The sequence below is a fragment of the Balaenoptera physalus genome (genome assembly GCF_965194825.1).
Source record: "Balaenoptera physalus genome assembly, chromosome: 14".
Lineage (NCBI taxonomy): Eukaryota > Metazoa > Chordata > Mammalia > Artiodactyla > Balaenopteridae > Balaenoptera > Balaenoptera physalus.
The window spans coordinates 14,339,630-14,361,050 of record NC_138893.1 but is presented as its reverse complement, the minus strand read 5'-3'; the positions used below and the strand labels follow the sequence as shown (position 1 = coordinate 14,361,050).

Sequence of the window (21,421 nt, the reverse complement as noted above, 5' to 3'; positions counted from 1 at the left end):
GGAATTACAGAAGACACCGTGATGGTTGTGGTTCTGATTTGCAGATGCGTCTGATTTGCAGGTGATTTGTGGTTCTGATTTGCAGATGCGTCTGTCCCCTCGAGACCCTAACTCCAAGTGGTGGGTCCTGACTGGTGGTGGCCACGTTCCCGTCTAGAAGCGTGTGCTTGGAGGGGAGGTTTTGAGCATCGCTTGAAGCGGTGCTTCCTAAATTCTAGGTGATCCCGGGGCCTCCTGCAAAGATGCAGATTCCGACTCAGGAGGTCTGGGCGGGGCCTGCGGGCCTGCCTTTCTCCTGGGCTCCCAGGGCTCCCAGGGCAGTGCTCCCCCGCACGCTAGCGGGGACCCTGCCCTTCCTGTGCAGCCTCTCGGGGCTGTCCTCCCTCCTTGCCCTGCGGCCCCGTGTCACATCTCCTTTCTCCTCCTCCAGTCTCTCTGTGCCTCCCTCTTACAAGGAGGCCTGTGTCCGCACCCAGGGCCCACCCAGATAATCCAGGATCACCTTCTCGCCTAAAGACCTTTAATCACATCAGCAAAGCCCCCTTTGCCATCTAAGGTCACATCCAGAGGTTCTAGGGATTGGGACCTGGGTGTCTTTGGGTGCCATTATTTAGCCTGCCACAGCTGCCCACAGATAGGCACCCCCCTTCCTGCCGTACTTTTGTGGAGCAGGACTTCCAGACAGGGAGGTCGTGACCTTTGTGTGGACTGAGGGCCGTTGACGTACTGGTGGTTGTTATTCAGTTATTCATTCAAGTGTTTCCCATTTTACAAATAAAGGCAGGGAGGCCCAGAGAGGCAAAGTAACTGGATCTGGGGCACTCAGCAGTTCGTAAGTGTTGGAGCTGGACTTCCTGCCCAGCCACCCATCTCTGGAACGCCTCTCATGTGCCCGGCACAGCAGACTAGACAGCTGGGAAGGACAGCGGTCTCCCCTGACATCGAAACTAGGGAGAGGTGTTCTGACTACAGAGGGGGGCTTGGGCGTGTGGGGAGAGAAGCTGAGCTGCTGTCCCCTGCCGGCCTGGGTGGTCCAAGGAGCAGACGCCCACCCCGTCACCACAGTTCCCTCTGGAAGAGCCGGGCCCTTGGAGCGGCTGCAGGGGCCCAGTCTGGGGTCGGCGGGGCAGCTTCTACAAGCAGAACAAAGACGCTGCCCACTCCCAGCCCTCGAGCCTCCGGCTCCCTCCCCTGCTCCTTGGCCCTTATGGATAGTGGCCACGCTTCAAGGTGGCTTAGTCAGGGACCGAAGGTGCTCTGTGTGGCCGGCCTGTGAGGGCACACCTCCCTCTCAGGCTCTGCCTGAGATCTAGAAAGTGGGGGGGCAGGCAGGCACTCAGCAGACGGCGAGGCGTGTGCCCACGTTCATGGGTGACGATTTCTCTCTCCATCTTGGGATCCCAGGCACAGCGTGAGCAGCAACCCCGCAGGGCGGGCGTCCGGGAGGACGGGCGCCGCTGTCCCCCGCCCAGTGCTTCCCAGCGGGGTGTGCGCAGCGGGTCACCATCACCTGGAACTTGTCCAGATGAGGCTGAGGACAGCCTGTGCCTTCCATGAAAGCCCCATCCAAACACGGCTCCAAGGCCTAAAAGGCCCTTTTGTCGGTACAGCCTGTCAGCTACTTTGCACACATTTGTCCTGCTGCTGCTAGTGAAAGAGTTTTTCATTTTTGCTTATTGTTGCAAGACATTTATTAATAACGCAGGGATAGTCAGCTATGGGATTACAGTCTAACGTACATTCAGACGCTTGTGTTTTTTTTTCATCGTGTGTTTTTCAAAAACCACAAGTATCAGGGGAAAGAAAAACTGAGAAACCCGGAGAAAGGAACGCATCGTGGACCACTTGCAGGTCATCGTCACACTCAGTAAGCCAAAGGTGAGCCTGGGGCAACGAGAAAGGGGTGTTTTAATTTTAAAGCCCGATTTCTGTCCTCGATGAAAAAGGAAACCATTTTCGGTTTCACAGACAAGCTGGTGTGTTCAAGCTCCTTCAGGAGCAGTGGCCTGTACAGAACACGGCTCGTGGCCCTGCATCCCCCCAGCCGCCCGAGAAGGATGCTCATTGTACACAGCGCGCGTTTCCCAGGAGGAGCGGCCGCTCCCGGCCCCCGGTGGACTCCGTGGAAGAGAACGGGGACGGGTGGTGACACCGGCGGTGACACACGGGCGGCGGGCCTCACGCGGCGCTCAGCGGGTTGGACACGCGGCCAAGGAAGTGCAGGGCGGCCGAGTCTCGCTCCAAGACGGCCAACAGGAATGGGCTGTTCAGGGTCACCTCCAAGACCTCGGGCCCAGCGGGCTGCGGTGCGGACTCCGTGGGCTGCTCTCCCTCGTCTGCTTGTAGCTCAAAGAGAACGCTGTTCAGCACCTGCAAAGCAGCGAGCCTGGGGGTCGCTCCTGAAGGCCGGGCCCGGGAGAGGACCACTCTCCAGCCTGCCCGCCCTCCCTCGGCCCGACTCACACGATGTGACAGCTCCTCCCCAAAGTGTCCCCCAAACCCGCCCGTCTCCACCTTCCCCTGCTGTCCCCGGCGGGTGCTTCTCTCTGCGAACTCAGCACAGAGGGCTCCGGGCCCACGACTGTGAGCCGCCCGGCCTCCCCTCCCTCCCAGCGTGCAGGCGTTTCTCGGTTGCGGGCGTCCGTCGCCCCCTGTGCCCCTGGACAGTCCGTCTACTGCTAAGTGCGTCCCTGAAGCCAGGAGCTGTGTGGCAGGGCTGGCAGCCGGCCTAGAGGCCCTACTCCCCGGGTCCCGGTCCCCACCCTGCTGTAGGATCTGGGGAGGACCCGAGGCTGGGCCAGCCGGGTCAGAGCCCAGAGTGCGTGGTGGGGAGAGGTTTGCTGCTCTTCAGCTGTCCCTGGAAAGCCTCAGAGAGCTCTGGTCACTTCTCTGCCACCCTGGGCCCCCAGCCACCCGGCCATGCGCTCCCCTCTCTCCTCCTGTCCCCCGGGCCTCCTCTGTGTCCCTCCCGCCCGTGCCTCCCAACCCCGGGAACACACAGAGCCCACGTCAGGCACAGACGCCGGCGGCACGGTACCTTTCCAACTCTGAGGTTGACATCGCTGATTTTGCCCAGGTTCGCCTCAGCGCCCAGCAGGGTGGGCAGCTTGGTCTGGGCAAGCAGGTCCTGCAGGTCGTAGGACCCTTTCAGTGTCAGCTGGGGCACGGTCAGGCGGATGGCCCTGGGGAGACGACACACGGTTACCAAGCTCCCGCTGTGAAGCCCCAGGCCACGCCGGACTCACGGAAGACCCGGGAAGCCGGGTGGCATGTGTCCCCGAAGGAGGGGGCGTTTGCCACCCTCACCCAGCTAGGGTGTCTCGGGAAAATTTTCAGCGACAAATGCAACAAAAAAACCCTTCATTTTCTTTGAAATTCTGTGGGAGGGATGTACAGTATTTAACAACGGTGCTCTCTGGGGGTTGATGTGAATAGTTGTCTATTCTTTTTTCTACTTTTTTAGGTTGACTGCATTGAACGCGTACTCGGTTAATTTTAAAACGCTGTCCTCTAAGATAACGTGTCGTGTCTCACTGACTACCTTTCAGTGGTGAGCTCCCCATGGGAGGGGGAGAAGGTACAATGTCAGCTTCTGTGCCGGGCATGTCACTTATGTCAAGTCAGTTCACCTCCATGTACTACCTCTGCCTTCCTTGGGCACCCCTGAGAGCCCATAGATGTTTCCAGCGATGCCCCAAACCCTTACAGGGTTGACAGTACACCCATGTCCAGAGCACCACTATTCACAACAACCAAAAGGTGGAAGTGACCCAGGTGTACATCAGCGGATGGATGGATAAACAGACCGTGGCAGATCCCACAATGGAATACTCTCCAGCCTCAGAGAGGAAGGACATTCTGACACATGAGACAACATGCATGAGCCTTGAGAACGTTATGCTCAGTGAAATAAGCCCAACACAAAAGGACAAATACTATATGATACCACTTATAGGAGGTACACAGCAGAGTGGAATTCATAGAGACAAAGTAGAAGGGTGGTCGCCAGGGGCTGCGGGGAGGGGAAATGAGTTGTTAGTGATCAATGGGGACAGAGCTTCAGTTTGGGAAGATGAAAAGTTTCTGGAGACGGATGGTTGGTAGCACAAAAATATGAAGGTATTGATGCCACAGAGATATACACTAAAAAATGGCTCGGGTGGTAAATTCTAGGTTATGTGTTTACCACAATTTTTAAAAAATGACTTCAAAAGAGTTGACCTCAGGAGGCCCTCTGTGCCCCTTGGTGCCTGTCTCAGAACAGACTTCTGGACCCGCTGCTCCGGGCCTGATATGTAAGCAAGTCTAATGCCCCAGTGGAGGGGAGTTACTTTATTCCCGTCACAGGAGGAAAGAGGAGCAGATGACCCAGGCAGCCAACTAGGGGAGTCCTGGAGTCGAGCAGCACCCCGAGAAAGCCCCCCTGCTCCCAGGGCTGTTGAAGGGGTCCCAGTGCTGCTGGAAAGTCCGTCCCCCGGAAGCTGTTGGAATGCAGCGGATCACACACGGCCAAGGTCCCCTCTCAGAGGGCGTGTGGACCGTGGGCCTCCCAGCCCTGTGGGTAAACGGAAGCACAGGGAAAAGCGGGCCCCCTCCTCCCCTACCTCTCCTGCACCCAGAGAGAGAAGACAAATCAAGAGCTGGGTCCACGGACGGAGGGGGCACCGCTGGGTGGAGGATGCTCAGGCACCATCGCCACCCCACCCGCTGGGCGCCCACACCGCGCCCACGCCCACCCGTGCCCCCCACTGCCCGGGCAGAGCCGCCCGTGCAGCTCCCCGCTCTCCAGGGGCGCAGCCCAGGAGCGTCCAAGCAGTCTCCCGGAGCCGTACCGGGGAGAGAGGTTCTTCATCCAGCTCAGGAAGGTGTGCTGGAAGGTGACGGCCTCCACCTGCCGCAGGTCGGGGGCGCGGTGCGGCTGGATGAGCAGCAGGCAGGCGTTGGCGCTGAGGGGCACGCGGGTCACGGAGAGGTTGTTCTGGGTGTCGCTCCAGTAGTGGAAGGTGCCGATGCCCGAGAGCATGGGGACCGACACTGAGGTGGTGTTGTCCACCCAGAACTCCTGGAGCCCCGGCAGCAGGGAGAACCCCTTCATCTTTCCTGGGGACCCGGCAGGAGACAGGAAGGGAAGAGTCGGGAGAGGGAAGGTGGGAGGCAGGTCGGGCTGCAGAACCCCTTCCCCTCCCCCTCCCCTCCCCTCCCCCTCCCCCTTTCTCTCCCCTTCCTCCCCTTCCCCCTCCCCCTCCCCTTCCCCTCCCCCTCCCTTCCCCTCCCCTTCCCCCTCCCCCTCCCCTTCCCCTCCCCCTTCCCCTCCCCTTCCCCTCGCCCTCCCCTCCCCCTCCCCTCCCCTTCCCCTCTCCCTCCCCTCCCCCTTCCCCTCCCCTCCCCCTCCCCTTCCCCTGCCCTCCCCCTCCCCTCCCCCTCCCCTTCCCCTTCCCCTCCCCTTCCCTTTGCCCTCCCCTCACCCTCCCCTCCCCTTCCCCTCCCCCTCCCTTCCCCTCCCCTTCCCCTTCCCCCTCCCCTTCCCCTCCCCCTTCCCCTCCCCTTCCCCTCACCTTCCCCTCTCCCTCCCCTCCCCCTTCCCCTCCCCTCCCCCTCCCCTTCCCCTGCCCTCCCCCTCCCCTCCCCCTCCCCTCCCCCTCCCCTTCCCCTGCCCTCCCCCTCCCCTCCCCCTCCCCTTCCCCTTCCCCTCCCCTTCCCTTTGCCCTCCCCTCCCCCTCCCCTCCCCTTCCCCTCCCCCTCCCTTCCCCTCCCTTTCCCCCTCCCCCTCCCCTTCCCCTCCCCCTTCCCCTCCCCTCCCCTTCCCCCTCCCCCTCCCCCTCCCCTTCCACTCCCCCTTCCCCTCCCCTTCCCCTCGCCCTCCCCTCCCCCTCCTCTTCCTCTGCCCTCCTCCACCCCTCCCCTCCCCTCCCCCTCCCCCTTTCCCTCCCCCCTCCCCGCCAAAGCGTCGCCCCTGCCCCAGCCCCAGGCTGCTCTGCACTTTCCTGGCCCCCGAAGTTCACGAGCCCCAGGACCCCCAACCATCAGTTCTTCCTCCTGCAGAATCTACCAACTGCCAATGTTGAAGGCGTAGTCCATGCCAGGCCTGAGGCCCACAAAGGAAACCAGCTCGAGGACCCTACCCTGCTAATAACCAGGTAAACTCAGACCCAGAGCTGTCCTGGCCCCAAGCCTGGGCTCTGCCATGCTCACTTTAAGAAACAAACAACAAACCAGAAGAACCACTTTATTTCTTAGAGCCGTTTTAGGTTCATGGCAAAATTGCGAGAAAAGTGCAGGTCTTTCCCATACGTCCCCTACTCCCCCCTCCCCAGCACACAGCCCCCTACAACGAGCATCCCCATTAGACGGTACGTTGGGTAACACTGAGGAACCGAAGTGGCCACATCATCGTCACCCAGAGTTCCAGAGTTCACACAATTCACGCCTGGTGCTGGACGGTTTACAGGTTTGGACAAACGCTCAATGGCGTGTCCACCGTTACACTAGCGTACAGAATCGTTTCACGTTTCTCGGTACTGCTTGCTGCTAGGGACAGACAGACGATCCAGTGACCAGTGGATGTGAGCGGAAGTGCTGTGTGCTACCTCTGTGCTGCGCCCTGAGCGGGGCGAGCCCTCCCTGTCCCCTCCCACCCCCAGGGGCGGGCTGTGGCGTGGGGGTTGCGGAGCTGAGCTGCCAGCCGCCTCAGCTGTTGTTGAGCAGCTTGCTGAAGGCGCTGGCACCTGGGGGCACACCAGCGTATCCCTCCCTCTGCAGTCCTCCCAGCCCCTTGAACGGCCCATTGTGTGGTTGTTCCTGGGAGAACAAGGTGAGGTTGAGAGATGTGCCCATCGCAGAGTGGCCCCGGGGCACCTGGCACTTGGAGATCTGAGCAGAGGTGACTTAAATGAGTCCGGGGTCTCCAAGGAGAGAGGGGGGAGGGAGCTGGGGGCAGGGAGCCTGGGTCTTGTGAGAAGGGAGTGGCCAGGGCACCCAGCCTCTGCCCTGTCCTCCATCCTCGGAGCCCTGTGTCTACAGACAAGGTCGGCTTCCGGGAGGGCTGCGCACGAGGAGCTGCAGCGTCCGTCCTCTGGCTCCCCAGGGGACCACAGACCTGGCAGGAGGCTGGTTAGTGTATAGGGAAAGAAGGACTAAATTTTTTCCACCAACAAGCGAAAAGGGAAAGAAGGGTGCTGCCTCCAATAAGATCTGGGAGTCTGAAACGAGGGTGACTGCCCGCTTCTCTCCGCTCCGCTGAAGAACGCAGCACCCGGTCCTCATCCAGAGATGAAGGACGTCTCGCCAGGTAAGGAAAACGGGTGTGGCCCTTTCTGGCACCAGTGGCCCTCTGGCTCTGCCTCTTGGGGGGCAGGCCTTTCGCATTGAGCTCTCCTCCCAGGCTCCTCTTAGGGACGGCGGGCCGAGCTCACAGGCCCCCTCCACCCTCCACGGGGTGCGGCCGCCCCTGGCTGCGTGGCCCCTGCCTGGGCTCCGCTCCCGGGACCTGTCAGCGTGGGGACCTGGGCCCTCCTGGGGTTAGCGCCTTCCCCCTGCTCCCAAAGGCAGGCTGGAGGCCTTCTCTTTGCAGATTTTCAGCCTTCCAGGATATTATCAGAGTAAGAAAAGGACCGCGCTCTGTTCAGCCTTCCCCCGTCCCCACGGCCCTGCCCTCCGACCGCCTGCTTCCTTGTCTCTCGGCTCTGCTAGTTGCCCGTCCTGATGGCACCTCACGTGCGGCCTCCTTAGCCTACCCCTCCGTTCACAGAGCCGAGACCTCAGGGCCTGTTCCCAGGAGAGTTTGCCGGGCAATTGCACAACCTTCCAACCACTCACCTGGCCTCCGGTCCCCGCAGTGCGGGCCAGGGATGACCTCTGAGCAGAACGCCTGCCACTCAGCTCCCAGACACCCACAGCTCCAAACTCCCAGCATCACATCCAAAGTCTCAAAATCTGGCCCTGACCCATCTTTGTGGCGTTGCCTAACACTGGTCCCATTCTCTCCTTCTGAGCTCAGGCCAAACAAAGCCGCTCCTCTTCTGGTTCCTCGCCCTGACCTTGGCAGCCTTGCGCCATTTCCCAGGCCTTCCTTCTGTCGTCTCCCAGGTGACGCCCCTCGCCGAGTGCTCTGAGCCCCGGGCCACCTTCCCAGCGCGCCTTGGCTGCAGCTCTGGGGCTGGGGCACTGGCCCGCGGGATCCAGCTTTCTGGTAAACCGCAGTCAGCAAGCTGTGTGGCCTCCCTGCTTGTCCCCTCTGAGGCGCCAGCTCAGAGTCTTGCAAGTACTACATCCTCAACGATTGTTTTTGAATGAATGAACAACTTGTGTCTTAGGGATTTTTTTTGGTAATAACCTCTCCCAATATGAAAGTGATGTAAGCAGACTGGTTATTTTTGCATGGGACAGTGACCTTCTCAAGGACGAGAACCCTTGATCTTCTCAACAGGCAGGAACCCGTCCCTTCTGAGCGTGGAGCTGGGCCACAGGGCCACGAGACGTGAGTTTGGAACCCGGGACCCCCGCTTGTGGCTCTACCATCGGGAGCGGTCCCTTTGTTTCTCTGAGTCTGTTTCCTCACTGGTAAACAAAGGCAATCACGCCTCTCACCGCATCACGAGGGGATTCAGTGATGAAAGTAAAAGGATGCAGTGCAGGAGCTGCACATAGTAGGGCAGCAGCGGGGGAGGCAGATGCTCGGCCAATGCCCATCCAAGGAGCCCAGTGGGGCAACCACTTCGTCCTCCGTGAGGGTGGCCCCAGGTACTTCTCCACATCTGCCACCCTGCCCCTCTCCAGGCCCAGCCCTGCTCAGCTGAACTGAGACGTCGGACATTAAGTCCGTACAGACAAAGAACTGCCACCCTCCTGCACCGGCCGGGGGCAGAGCCCCCCCGAGGGCTGGCCTTACCTTGGAAGCGGACGTAAGCGTTGAAGAGCAGGGTGCTGTCTGGGCTGACCCCTGTCAGGGGCCTGCCCATCTCCCACCCCGTCACAGCCTGCATGAACCTGTTGATCTTCTCGGCGGCGAGATCTGGGTCCGTGGACAAGTCTAGCGAGCGGGAGAGGGTGACAGGGGTGATGGCAGACAGGCCCTGCACGAATGGCTGCTTCAGGCGCAGGCCAGGGGCCGTGAACAGCCCCACCACCGTGGACAGGAGCAGCCTGGCCCGGCTGCCGGCCCCGCCCTGGGCCACCAGGAGGCCCTGGATGGTCTGCAGGGCGGACAGGACCTTGTGACCATCCAGCCGGGAGGTGCAGCCCTGATCCTCCCCCGGGACGCCCAGGAACGCCTGTAGTCTGCTGGCCGTGGGGTCCAAGGCCCCCAGGTAGAAAGAGGTCAGGGTGCCAAAGAGAGCCACCGGGGAGAGTACAGCCCCGCTGGCCGCGCTCCGTGTCTCGCTCAGCATCTTGTACATGTGGAAGCCCATGAAGTTGAGCAACATCCCCACGTTCACGGCCCGCAGCCGGTCTTCGGCCTCCAGCTTCTGGGTGGCTCGAACCAGCTGTTCACGCAGGGCCAGCTCATCCACGGCAGACGACTTGGCCTGAATCGGGACAGGTGTGAAGGTCGGGTCTGGGGGCGACGCCGCACTGGGCTTCTCCAGCTGGTCACAGCTGCTCTTGCTGTAAACAAGGAGGTGGAAGGGGTGTATATACACCCGGTCTGCAGTGGCCAGGCGAGCCCAGGCCAAGAGGCAAAGGACGGAGGCCCCCAGGCTCAGGCCAGCAGGCGCCATCTCTGACGGGCTGCTCGCTTCTGCGGACCCTGAAATATTCTGTGAAGGGTGAAAGAGGATTACTGAATGCCCTCTAGCAATATTCCCTACAACCAGTCGGCACAGGAGAAATCCATCCATGTCTTACAGATGTCAGAAAGGAAGTGGTTCAGAGCTCTGTGGAAAATATCTGTGTATATGATCGAGGTGCACATCGCACTGTCACGGGCTGAGTTGTGCTTTCGCGGGGTTTTATTTTGGGGTTGGGTTTGGGTTTTGTTTAAATTTTAGAGTGGTGAGGATGCCTGAATATGAAGACATTTGTAGATTTTAAAGAAAAAATATGAAACGGTTCATTAAGTCAAGTAAAAAATGTAAACAAATGTTTTCACAAAATATCGCAAGTATTTTTCTTCAAGAATATGTGAGTGGCTTATGTTATTTTTACCTTGTGCTAATTAGTGATATGATGCTTTGGTCAATAATTACATGTTTAACAAAAGAGTAATATGGAAACATTTTAACTTATTTTTAAAGGAACACTTTGAGTAAAAATGTATCATGATTTTATGCAAAAATTTAAAAATTCATATGTTAAAGTTGATGGAAGAAATGTTTACATATTGAGGCATGGGGAAGTCATTCTGGCTTATCCAAAATGGAGCTGGGTGGCCACTGCAGATGTGCTTTCAGACATGTTCCTGCATCACTGAGAACTTGAAATTTCTGAACTCTATCAGACTCAAGGACACTACCAGCCATTCTCAAAATAATATCAGCTAGCAGCTGCCAGCTGCAACGTTATGGTCTCAAGGTCTCCCCTTGTAACTATGCAACCTTTTTGGACCCCAACCAATCCTTGCTAAACAAACACCCTTACTTCTTGCCAGTTCCAATCCTAATCCTTGACAAACAGCTTATGTAATTTTGCAGTTTTTGCCTTTACAAGCCTCCTCTCTTTTGTTGTCTGGTGGAATCCAATTCACGTGCTTCCTGTATCCGTGTCTCCCTGCTATAGTCCTCAGTTTGGCTGAAATCAAAGAGTTTTCTATTCCTAATATAGATTGTTTTCGTCAACAAAGTCCTGACCCCCAGTGCCTCAAAGTGTGACTATATTTAGGGACTTCCCTGGTGGTCCAGTGGTTAAGAATCCGACTCTCAGTGCAGGGGACGCGGGTTCGATCCCTGGTCGGGGAACTAAGATCCTACGTGCTGCGGGGCAACTAAGCCCACACGCCGTGACCAGAGAGAAGCCCGCTCGCCATAACGAAAGATCCCACGTGCTGCAACTCAGACCCGACGCGGCCAAAACAAAAAAATAAAAATAAATATTTAAAAAAAATTTTTTTAAAGTGACTATATTTGGAGACAGAGTCTTTATAGAGGTAATGTAGGTTAAATCAGGCCATCAGGGTGGCCCTAATCCAATCTGACTGGTGTCCTTATACGAAGAGGAGATTAAAACACAGACAGAGGGAGGACCGCTCGAAAATACAAGGAGAAGATGGCCAGGAGACCTGCAGGCCAAGGAGAGAGGCCTCAGAAGAAGCCACCCCTGCCAACACCTTGATCTCTGACTTCCAGCCTCCAGAATCATGAGAAAATAGATTTCCGTTGTTTAAGACCCCAGCGTGTGGTACTTGTGGCAGCCCACGGCACTAAAATGCCCACACGGTTATGGCTATCAGTTTTCCCCAGAGAACAAAACGTGGGGTAGACAGCAGGTCTCTGTGGGCCTCCAAGCCCCAGGGTAGGTGGTAAACCAGCTTGGAGTACAAGACTAACACACACAGAGGTTTTTCCTGTGTTATAAATCAGCCTGGCAAGAACAATCCAGCTGTGTAGTATCCCCTGGGGAATGTTCCCCTCATTTCCCAGCTATGTGTATAATCTAAGAATGGAGATCTCAGATTTGTTTGGTACGTGACAGTTCACAAAAGCCCTTTCCCATAGATCATCCTATCTAACCTTTACACGATCACTTAAGGAAGGAATTGTTTCCCTTCTTTGCAGACACACAAAGGGGAGTTCTAAGGTGTGGAGAAATGTTCCCAAGGTCATACAGCAAGGATGTAACAGACATCCGATTCCAACCTACTTTACTCTCCCCCGGTGCTCAAGGGACTCAGCCGGGAAGGCTCAGGAACTATGAAGACCTGGGCCGCACCCCCAGACATGCTAACTAAGGGACCCTGGGGAGGGGTCTGGGAAGGGGTGTTTAGTCTCCCAGGGGTCTCAACATGCAGCCGGGACTAAGCACCGTGGGCTCAGGCCGGGGAAGCCCAGGCATCCCTCACCTGTGTCAACCCCACACCAGCTCCCTCTTTCCTGCTAGTGGAATCCCCGAGGAGCTCTGTCACCCTACCAAGCCCCACCCACCAACAGCCGGATTTCACTGGTCTGTGTCGCGTTCTCCCAGGCGACACGGATGTGCTGCAATGGTTTAGAACCTCTCCCTAGACACGGGTCACCCGGGGCGGGCGGGACAGTCTGCAGCACCCTTTTGGCTCAAGAGCCCTGCGATTCTGCCCCAGCCTCACCTCTGGCCAAGAGCACGGGAGTGGGCCGAACCCCTGGGAGAGGAAGCTCCCGGGCCAGCTCTGCTCGTTTATTCTGCGATGGTTCTCACTGAGAGGATGCATGCTGCCTGTATGGCTTCATTCATTCCTGGCCATTTTTACACGGCACCTCCCTCATTGTTCTGAAGGGGTGTGCTAGACCACCAGGCTACCGCTCAGCCTCCGCATCCTTCCCCATCCTCCCCCGGCCCTCCCAGAGCTGGCCTGGGCCTCCTAGGAGCTGTGGGACGTCACCACAGCCTCCAGGTCACCTTGAGGCCTGGACGGTTCCTGCACACCCATGCACGGCCGGTCAGCGTGGTTTCCTCCCCCAGGCGTGCTGACTGCAACTGCTCTAGGCCTCCAGCTCCCACACGCTGTGTGCTCGCCCTGCTCTAGGCGCCGAGTGGCCAAGGGAACTTTGACCTCCGGTCTCAGCCCCTGCCTCCCCTCCTTCCAAGGCATTTGACACAACCCACTGTTCTCACGAGGAACCACACGACACGGAAACAAGGGACGGAAGATTCTCCCTTCTTTATAGGGCTTCCTGTTACGCGGGCCTAAGTTGCCAGCTGACGTCTCGTGTAAAAGGATGTAAAAGGCCACAGCAAGTCAAGTCGCCGGGGAAACCGCTGGGGCCCGAGCGTGGAACACTCCTTCAGTGACAGGCCTGAGGGTCCCGGGTGGGGGCCAGGCAGGTAATCGCAGCCCCATGCTGGCTTCCTGGAGGCACAGCACCATTTCAGGTGATTTCTGAGACTGTTGCTGGCTCTCAGTTGTGGTCCGTGGCTGCAGCCCCGGTTCTAAGTCGGCACCCGGCCGGCCTGGCCTGACGCCCTCTCCTTGGGTTCCATTCTCTTCCATCCCCCCGTCCTTGGCCTCCCCCTTCACCAGCCCCTCCTCCTAGGCTTCCCTACTTCTCAGGGCCCTGTGCGTAAGGATAACGGTGAGGACGGCAGCTAAGGCATGTATAAGGAGGTTCACTGTTCTAGCGATTTCAAGGATCAAGTCCTCCAACCCTCACAGCAGCCCTACCTTCCTGCCCATGCCTCACCGCCACCAGATTTCATGCTGCGACTGGCCCCGACATGCCTGGCACTCTGAACTCACTCCCCCTGCCCTCCTTTCCCTTCCCCATGGCACTGGTCACCTGCAACACTCTGTGTCACTGAGTTATTCTTTTATTTCTTCTGTTTAGCATGTACTGCCATGCTAAGCAATGAATGCACATCCCACAGGAGTGAGATTCTTGCTCTGTTTTCTTCACTGATGTGTCTCACACTCCCCAAAATGTGCCAGCAAGTACTCAACAGGTAGTGGCTAAATGAATGGGTTAGTGCTGTTTTGCAGAGGAACAGAGAGGTTCAGAGACTTGCTCAAGGTCACACAGCCAGTAAGAGACAGATCTAGTATTCAAACCCGGAGCCCCTGACTCCACAGTCCACACTGTTAAGCACTAATCTATACTACTCATGAGCCAAAGTAATAAGACCATGTCTTTTTCGTTTATTCTAAAGTTTAGGAAGCACTTTCAGGATGTATTAGCACTCTTAATTTATAGCAAGTCCCTGAGCAAGGGAGGCCAGGCGTTGCCATTGGTTCCATTTTATAGATGAGCAAACCAAGGCTCAGGGAGCCCGGGACCAGAGCCAGCACTGCCTCAACAGAGCTGCAGGAGACAAGGCCACCGCTCCCCTGAGCCCTGCACGGACGCAGCCCCGGGCTCACTGAGCCTGCCCTTCCCCCCAGCTCCACTGCCTGCACAAGCCTTGCTGCCCCTCTGGCCAGAAGAGGACCCAGTGGACTGCTGACCATGGTGAGTCTTCTCCCAGGCCAACCCCGCAGGACCCAGCCCTGCTCAGAGGGAGAGGCCAGCCTGCCTGCCGCTGAGGGGAGCAGGTCCCCTGGTGAGACCCAGGGTGGGCTCAGAGGAAGGACAGCCCAGGCCTGGGGGAAGAGACAGCCTCAGCGACTTCAGTAGTAACGTCCGCTGCAGCCCAGGTCACCACTGGCCCCTGGCGCCTGGGTCCTGGGTGCTGTTTAGCCGTGGCCTTCCGGCAGCTCTTCCCCTGCCCCCAGCAGAGCCCCCAGCTTTCCTCCCACAGCGGACAAGCCCCCCGGCTGGAGAGAGCTGGGGAGGGGTAGGTGCGGAGAAGGCTCCTGCTTACCTTCTACTCTGGTCCCCAAGACAGGGGTGGCCTCTTCCTGTGGCTGGGCCGCTGAGGCCCTATTTATGTCTGCAGGGTGGGGACCGTGCCGTTCCGAGGCTGCCCTGTGTTCAGGCTCGGGACAGGGGTTGCATCACGGCGCCGGGCCGTGGGGGTGGGGGCCTCAGGCAGCTGCCCGACTAGAGGGACGGACGCCAGACCAGGCGACTCTCACGCTGGGCCTCCGTCCAGGAAGCCAGGGAGATCGATGCACGCTGTTGCCTCTGACAGACCGAGCCGGTACATGGTCAAGTTACACATTTACTGAAGTTCTCCCGAGCAGAAGCTGCTGTTATGGGACACAGGAGTGTCCCATGTGGTGGTGTGATGCGTCTCGGCCCCCAGATGTGATGGCCCGAGGCCAGCCGCCCAAGCCTTGGACCGGAGTCCCCTTGGGGTGTGCTTCTGAGAGGCCCCAAGGATGTGCGGGCTCATGGGTGCAGCGGGAAGGGGAAAGCCCCGCTCAGGTGGCCTGGGGGTCGCCTGACCCGACGGCCTTGAGTGGCCCAGCCGTTGTCCGAATAGCCACTGGGCGCCCACTCCACGCGAGGACCTCTGACAGGCGTGGGGAGAAACACACAACCAAGCAAAAGCATCTTCTAGAAGCTTGTGATTTATCTGGGGAGACCATTAGACACTCACTAGACTCAGACAGATGGGAAGGTGCCCACAAAATGCTTTCAGATTGTGAGACACATCAATCCCTTAAAGCTGGGGAAGGTCTCAGGGTTCTCCCTGTCACTTGAGTCAAACCTTGAAGGATAAATAAGTTGGACTTGGAGGTTAAAGAAGCGCTTTTCAAGGGTAGAGACAGATATGACAGTAACAGAGGTGGGGAAGCATGGGGCTTGTCCGGGGGTCACCAGCCAGCCCAGGGGCTGGAAGCGGGGGGCAGTGATGGCAGCAAAACTGCCGCTGCTCCTGGGCTGCCCCCCACCCCCCGGGGATGGCGAGAATCCCCCAGACACAGAGTTTCAGGCCAAACTCTGCAGGAACTGGAGTTGACACACAAGATGCCAGCCTGGGTCTGGGCTGTGTAAAGTGAGTGACAGGGAAGGAAGGATGCTGGTTAGAGCCCGAAGACCACTTCAGAGGGTAGAGGCGACTCCCGGAGAGGGAGGGATTGAAGACATCTGAGCAAAGCGAGGGGCATGATGCTGGACTTCTCCTTCAAAAAATTCACTCTAACAGCGATACCGTCATAGGAGGGCCGGAGGAAAGACGAAGAAGGTACAGGCATCACGTTTCCAAGCTCAGGCTACTGAGAGAAGGATGAAACCAGTAACCCCCGAGAGGGACACGGGAGGTACAAGAGCTCTGGGGAAGGACTGCACAGAGTTTGAGTCTGGATGGGTTTCTTTTGAGGTGTCTATTGGAACCCATTGCTGAGCACTTGGGGAGACGGTTCTGACGCTCCAGAGGGCGGTCCAGGCTGGGGACACAGATGCGGGAGACAAGTGCACAACCAGCACGTAGTCCAAGGCCAATGGGAGGTGTTTTACCCAGGGAGAGTCAAAGTGAGGAGAGGAGCCGCGAGGGAAATCCAGGGGGAGAGGGGATGGGATAGGGGTCAGCCAGCCTAGGAGGGGTCCAAGGGGGCAGTGCAAGAAGCAAGAGGTGGTGTTCCAGAGGCCAGGGGGCAGTTCTGATAAGTGAGGAGTTACGGCCTGAAAGAGGTCTTCTGAGCAGGATGTCATAATGGCTTAGAGTCACTGGTACTGAGATGTGTCCACACAAAGCATTTTTGATCAATCATTGACTAACCCTTTAGCGCTCGTCAAAGGCCAAGAGGAGGTGGGGTGAGGTCATGGGCGAGTTGGAGAGCGGCCTCAGGGAAAGATGAGGGAGGGACCAGGCTGAGATGGTTTGAGAAGACAGTGGAAAGAGAAGTGAGCAGATTGAACCGTGAGCTCCTCTTTATTGAAATGTGATAATGAAAGAAGAGGCATTATTCTGTATTCTCAACTCTAAAAGAGAAGGAAGAAAGAATTAATATTTATGCAGCAGCTGCTGCATGCCAGGTATATAAATCTTTCAACATGGCTGCAGTATAAATTTTACTATACCCACCACCTAGGGAGAGAAAACTGAGGTCCAAAGAGGCTCAGCTATTTGCTAAACGTCACCCAGAAGGAATCCAGGTCTGTCTGATCCCAACACCCATTCTTTTCGTACCACTTTTGTTCATTTGCCCAACAACTATCTATGGAAAACCTATTAGAATACGTGCCAAGAATGGAATTCATCTCTGAGGTGACAACTGGAAACAAATCAGGCACAGTCGCCACCCTCATGAAACCTACAGTTTTGCAAAGTGTCAAAATTAATCCGTAATTGCGTAAGTAATGATTTATTTGCAGTTTGCATAAATGTTAGGAAGAAGAGTCGTGTGCAACCTGAGGATAGAACAGGAAGCCTGGTCTAGCCTGTACAGTCAGGGAGACTCACTTTGAGAAAGGAGAAGGCAGGGCAAGGCCTTGAGGATGAGCGGAAGTGGCCCCGGGAACAGTGTTGGTGGGGCCCTGACCTGCACTGGCCGGGGTCAACCTGGACCCACGTCTGACAGTCTACGACTCTCGCAGAGACAGGACGGACCAAGGGACGACATAGTCCTCTGGGCAGGTCTCTGTCCTGCTGGGCTGGGAGCTGCCCCTCACTCCTCTCTCTGCCCTGAGTGACCACAAGCACCCTTCTAGCCCTAGGAGTCCCTTACCTACCACCTGTCAACTCACCTGGCCGCACAGATTTCCCTGCACTGAGAGAAAAATGCACCCAGCCCAGGGGAGGGTCTGGGCTGAGAAAAGTGCTCTCCCACTGGGCAGCCCACTTGCCCTTCAGGCACTTAGTTTGGGCATTACAGATAAAATCTAGATTGTGCTTGTTGATGTGGCATTGAAATGGGTCTTAGCCCAGCTCTCAAAAGGACCACAAATGTTTCACAAAAATGACAGTATCAAGAGGTGGTGGGAGACATCCGCTATCTAGACAAATCATAATGCACACGTTTTTTATTAAGCTAGTGAATTTGGGGGAGGGGCCCTGAACCCCAAATATGTGTGTAACTAGGTTTTACTGCATCATCTCAAAATGGCCCAACAGCAGTGGGAAAATTGAGCTGAGAAGAGTTGAATCTTGGGACCACAGAACTAGAAGGGGCCTCTCGACAGTGCCACCCTTAGATCCCACAAGCCACGCTCCAGGGCACCTTCCTCTAAGTGTTCCAAGCTCTCTGGTGCCTGGGACCGGCAGGGTGGCAGGACCATGACCTGTGTGGCCCCGGTTCCTGTTTCTCCCCTTCAGTGCACTCATCCCCCAAGTGGCACCAGGGGTTGACCAGATGTCCAAGTAGCTCCAGGACTCTTGCCTATGGAGTATCCCAGTTCTAGGAAGGCCGTCTACTAAAGGGATCACTCTTGCTGCCTGGCACAAGGTTTCCTTCACTGTATGTGTGTAGCAGGATGTGGGTGTGTATGTGTGTACATGTGTGGTGTGTGTACATATGAGTGATGTGTGGGTATGGTGTGACATGTGTGTATACGTTTGGGTGTGGGTGGGGTGTGGCATGTGATGGTCTGTGTGTGTGATGTGGTACGTGATGTGTGTGGTGGGGTGTGTGTGTATGCAGTGTATGTATGTGTACGGTGTAGTGTGATGTGTGTATATCTGTGTGTGGTGGGGTGTGTGTGTGTATGCGGTGTATGTACGTGTACGGTGTAGTGTGGTGTGCGTATATATGTGTGTGGTGGGGTGTGTGTGTATGCGGTGTATGCACGTGTACGGTGTAGTGTGGTGTGCGTATATATGTGTGTGGTGGGTTGTGTGTATGCGGTGCATGTATGTGTACAGTGTAGTGTGGTGTGTGTATATCTGTGTGTGGTGGGGTGTGTGTGTATGTGGTGTATGTATGTGTACAGTGTAGTGTGGTGTGTGTATATATGTGTGTGGTGGGGTGTGTGTGCATGCGGTGTATATACGTGTACAGTGTAGTGTGGTGTGTGTATGTATGTGTGTGGTGCTTGTATGTTTTTGTGTGTATGTACGTGTGCAGTAGGGTGTGTGTGTGTGTGGTGTGGTGTGTGTATGTATGTGTGTGGTGCTTGTATGTTTTTGTGTGTATGTACGTGTGCAGTAGGGTGTGTGTGTGTGGTGTGATGTGTGTATGTATGTGTGTGGTGTTTGTATGTGTGTGGTGTGGCGTGTATACATATGTGTGCAGTGCTTGTATGTTTTTGTGTGTATGTACGTGTGCAGTAGGGTGTGTGTGTGTGTGGTGTGGTGTGTATACATATGTGTGCAGTGCTTGTATGTTTTTGTGTGTATGTACGTGTGCAGTAGGGTGTGTGTGTGTGGTGTGGTGTGTGTAGTGGTGGGGAGCTGGGCATACTGACTGGTGTTTGCCCGTCCCATGTCTCTTCTGTGCACACGTCGCCTCCCTGGGTCACTGACCCAGAATTTTGGCTCCCGGCCTCTTCCCCAGCCTTCTCTGTCGGCTGGAGGGGAATAGACACCACGTTGCCCAGTTCTCTCCTCTCTTCTCCAGGCTTCCCCTGGGTCCAGGCTCTGCTGGGCCTGCCCCCTCTATCCATCTTATTGTGTGTGGACTCACTTGTTCCCCAGTTCAAGCCTGGACCAGCTTCTGCCTGTGCTGGGCGGCCACTCCTCTGAGCCCTCAGACCAAAGGCTCTCCTCCCCGCCTCTAGCCTCGGCCGTGCCCACCCACCCCCCAGACCCAGGTCACCTCCAGCTGCTCCGGGAGCTTCTGCAAACCCTGCGCTGGTGTAACTCCCCTTGGCGAGGCCCCCCTCAGCCCTGAGGGAGCGTGCCACACCGTCATACATCTTTTAGTATATTTGGAGCAGCTTCTCAGGGATCACAAGCCAGGTCAAAGTCCACTTCAGCCTCGTCATGAGGAGAGGGGCTCCAAGACAAGGCAGAAAAGTCTCTCTTGGTAGTGACATGTTATTGGGGAAAAATAAGGAAATAACCGTTGTCGGGTTGGACACAATAAAAGGACGTCTGCCTACGTTTTCTGCAGGATTGGTTCAAGGCCCTTAATCAACTTTCAAGGGTGACTATCAGCTGGGTGGGTTTTCTTAAGCGAGGCTTTTAAGCTCATTAAAATAAATCAGAAAATTGCTAGAGCATTTTATCAAGAATGTAAATTATCCCCGGAAAGAGCAACCACTTCCAACACACCACAGACTTTTGACCCAGTCAGATTTAGGACAACTTCTTTCCAATAGGTGCTATTTCTTGTGCTTTCGTTCCAGCAGTGGACGTGAGGGACAGTTTATCTGTGGCTCAATAAAGACTTGAATGAACGTGAGTGCTGGCTGTGGAGGAGGCTTCTCTCAGAGTTGGACCGTGGACCCAGCCAAGGATACAGTCGGCAGATGCGGTGACATACTGGTCAGAAGGTGCCCCTCGGGCTGACAACGTTCACGTCTATGTGGGTCAAGTCTCTTCTGTGGTTGTGAGATGAAGCTTGATCTAAACCAGAACCCCCGCCTTCCCAGCTCCTGACCAACCAGCTAGTCACGGGCCAGACACACACAGACTCCTGCTGTAAAGTAAAACAGAGCCAAACCAGGAGAGAAGGAGGTGCTTTATTTATATATAGGAGGCAATCCTGCTTGGAACCAGCTAGCACGAGGGAAGGAAACAAGGAGGGGTCAACACAGGAACCGGGTTTCCATTTTTGCATCTAGGAAAAAACTAATTGTTTCACAGGGGATCTGTTTCTGCCTGGATCAGACTGTTTTACCATGAACGTGCCTTGTGCAAGACACGTGGCCACTAAACTCATCATTTACTGGAACCAGAGGATGGGGAGGAGCTCGCTGTCCTACATCCAAGGTTTTCCGTTTACGACAAGGACAGTTTCCACTCATCCTGAGTCCTCATTGCTGCTCTCTTGCATCAGGAGAGCTGGAGCAGACCAGAGGGCTCTGCATTTGTAACATGGGCTCTTTAGGGGAAAGTCCACTTCTTTCTAATAAAGAACACTCACATAAGAAGAGTTTTCTCAGTTGGCTCAAATGAGCTTCAGATTTCTGGTAAATAAAACAAAATAGTCCCGGCTCCCCCATTTCCCCAGGAGGAACCTGCTTCCCGTGTAGCCCTCTTAGACCTCTCAGGATGCTCCGGGCCGTGCCCTGCAGACTGCTGCAGGCAGCCTTTGTCTGGCAGAAGCGTGGCTGCCACTTCGGACACAGCAAACCACGGGGTGGAGAAGATGGTGATTTGGGATAATGAGATCTGGGAAATTTTGTGATTGGACCATGTTTCAGGAGTTATAGCCACACTGATGGCTTTTCTTGGTGGCCAATTACAGTTTTATAAATAAGAAGTGGGTTGTTTGTCCCTATCAATTTTAACATGAGGTGATACAGTTAGTGAATTCAGTTGCACGTTCTTTTGAAAAGTACTAATAAAGTTTTTTTTTTTTAATTGGGGTATAGTTGTTTTACAATGTTGTGTTAGTTTCTACTGTACAGCGATGTGGAGTTCCCTGTGCTATACAGTGGGTTCTCATTAGTTATCTGTTTTATACATATTAGTGTATACATGTCAATCCCAATCTCCCAATTCATCCCACCACAACCACCCCCCACTTTCCCCCCTTGGTGTCCATACGTCTGTTCTCTACACCTGTGTCTCTATTTCTGCCTTGCAAAGCTGTTCACCTGTACCATTTTTCTAGATTCCACATATATGCATTTATATACGATATTTGTTTTTCTCTTTCTGACTTACTTCACTCTGTATGACAGTCTCTAGGTCCATCCACATCTCTACAAATGACCCAATTTCGTTCCCTTTTATGGCTGAGTAATATTCCACTGTGTATATGTACCACATCTTCTTTATCCATTTGTCTGTTGATGGACATTTAGGTTGCTTCCATGACCTGGCTATTGTAAATAGTGCTGCAATGAATATTGGGGTGGGTGCATGTGTT

At 55.8% G+C, this 21,421-nt stretch overlaps 1 protein-coding gene across 1 annotated transcript; it reads right to left on the bottom strand.

Moving 5' to 3' along the window:
* Window positions 1-1,659: 1,659 nt before the first annotated feature.
* Window positions 1,660-14,556, bottom strand: AGT (angiotensinogen). Its single transcript, XM_082424021.1, has 5 exons — window positions 14,422-14,556; window positions 8,888-9,755; window positions 4,833-5,100; window positions 3,038-3,182; window positions 1,660-2,370 (listed from the first exon to the last, which is right to left on the bottom strand). Exons 2-5 carry the CDS (start codon window positions 9,714-9,716, stop codon window positions 2,179-2,181), a joined length of 1,434 nt encoding a protein of 477 aa, XP_082280147.1. The 5' UTR covers window positions 9,717-9,755; window positions 14,422-14,556; the 3' UTR covers window positions 1,660-2,178.
* Between the last annotated feature and the right edge of the window lie 6,865 nt (window positions 14,557-21,421).

Coding starts and splice junctions, on each gene's coding strand:
- AGT (XM_082424021.1), bottom strand. CDS start 9,716: ATGGCGCCTGCTGGCCTGAGCCTGGGGGCCTCCGTCCTTTGCCTCTTG. Junction 5,101..8,887: donor CGCTTACGTCCGCTTCCAAG/GTAAGGCCAGCC, acceptor CCGGGTCCCCAG/GAAAGATGAAGGGGTTCTCC. Junction 3,183..4,832: donor ATGAAGAACCTCTCTCCCCG/GTACGGCTCCGG, acceptor TCGTCTCCCCAG/GGCCATCCGCCTGACCGTGC.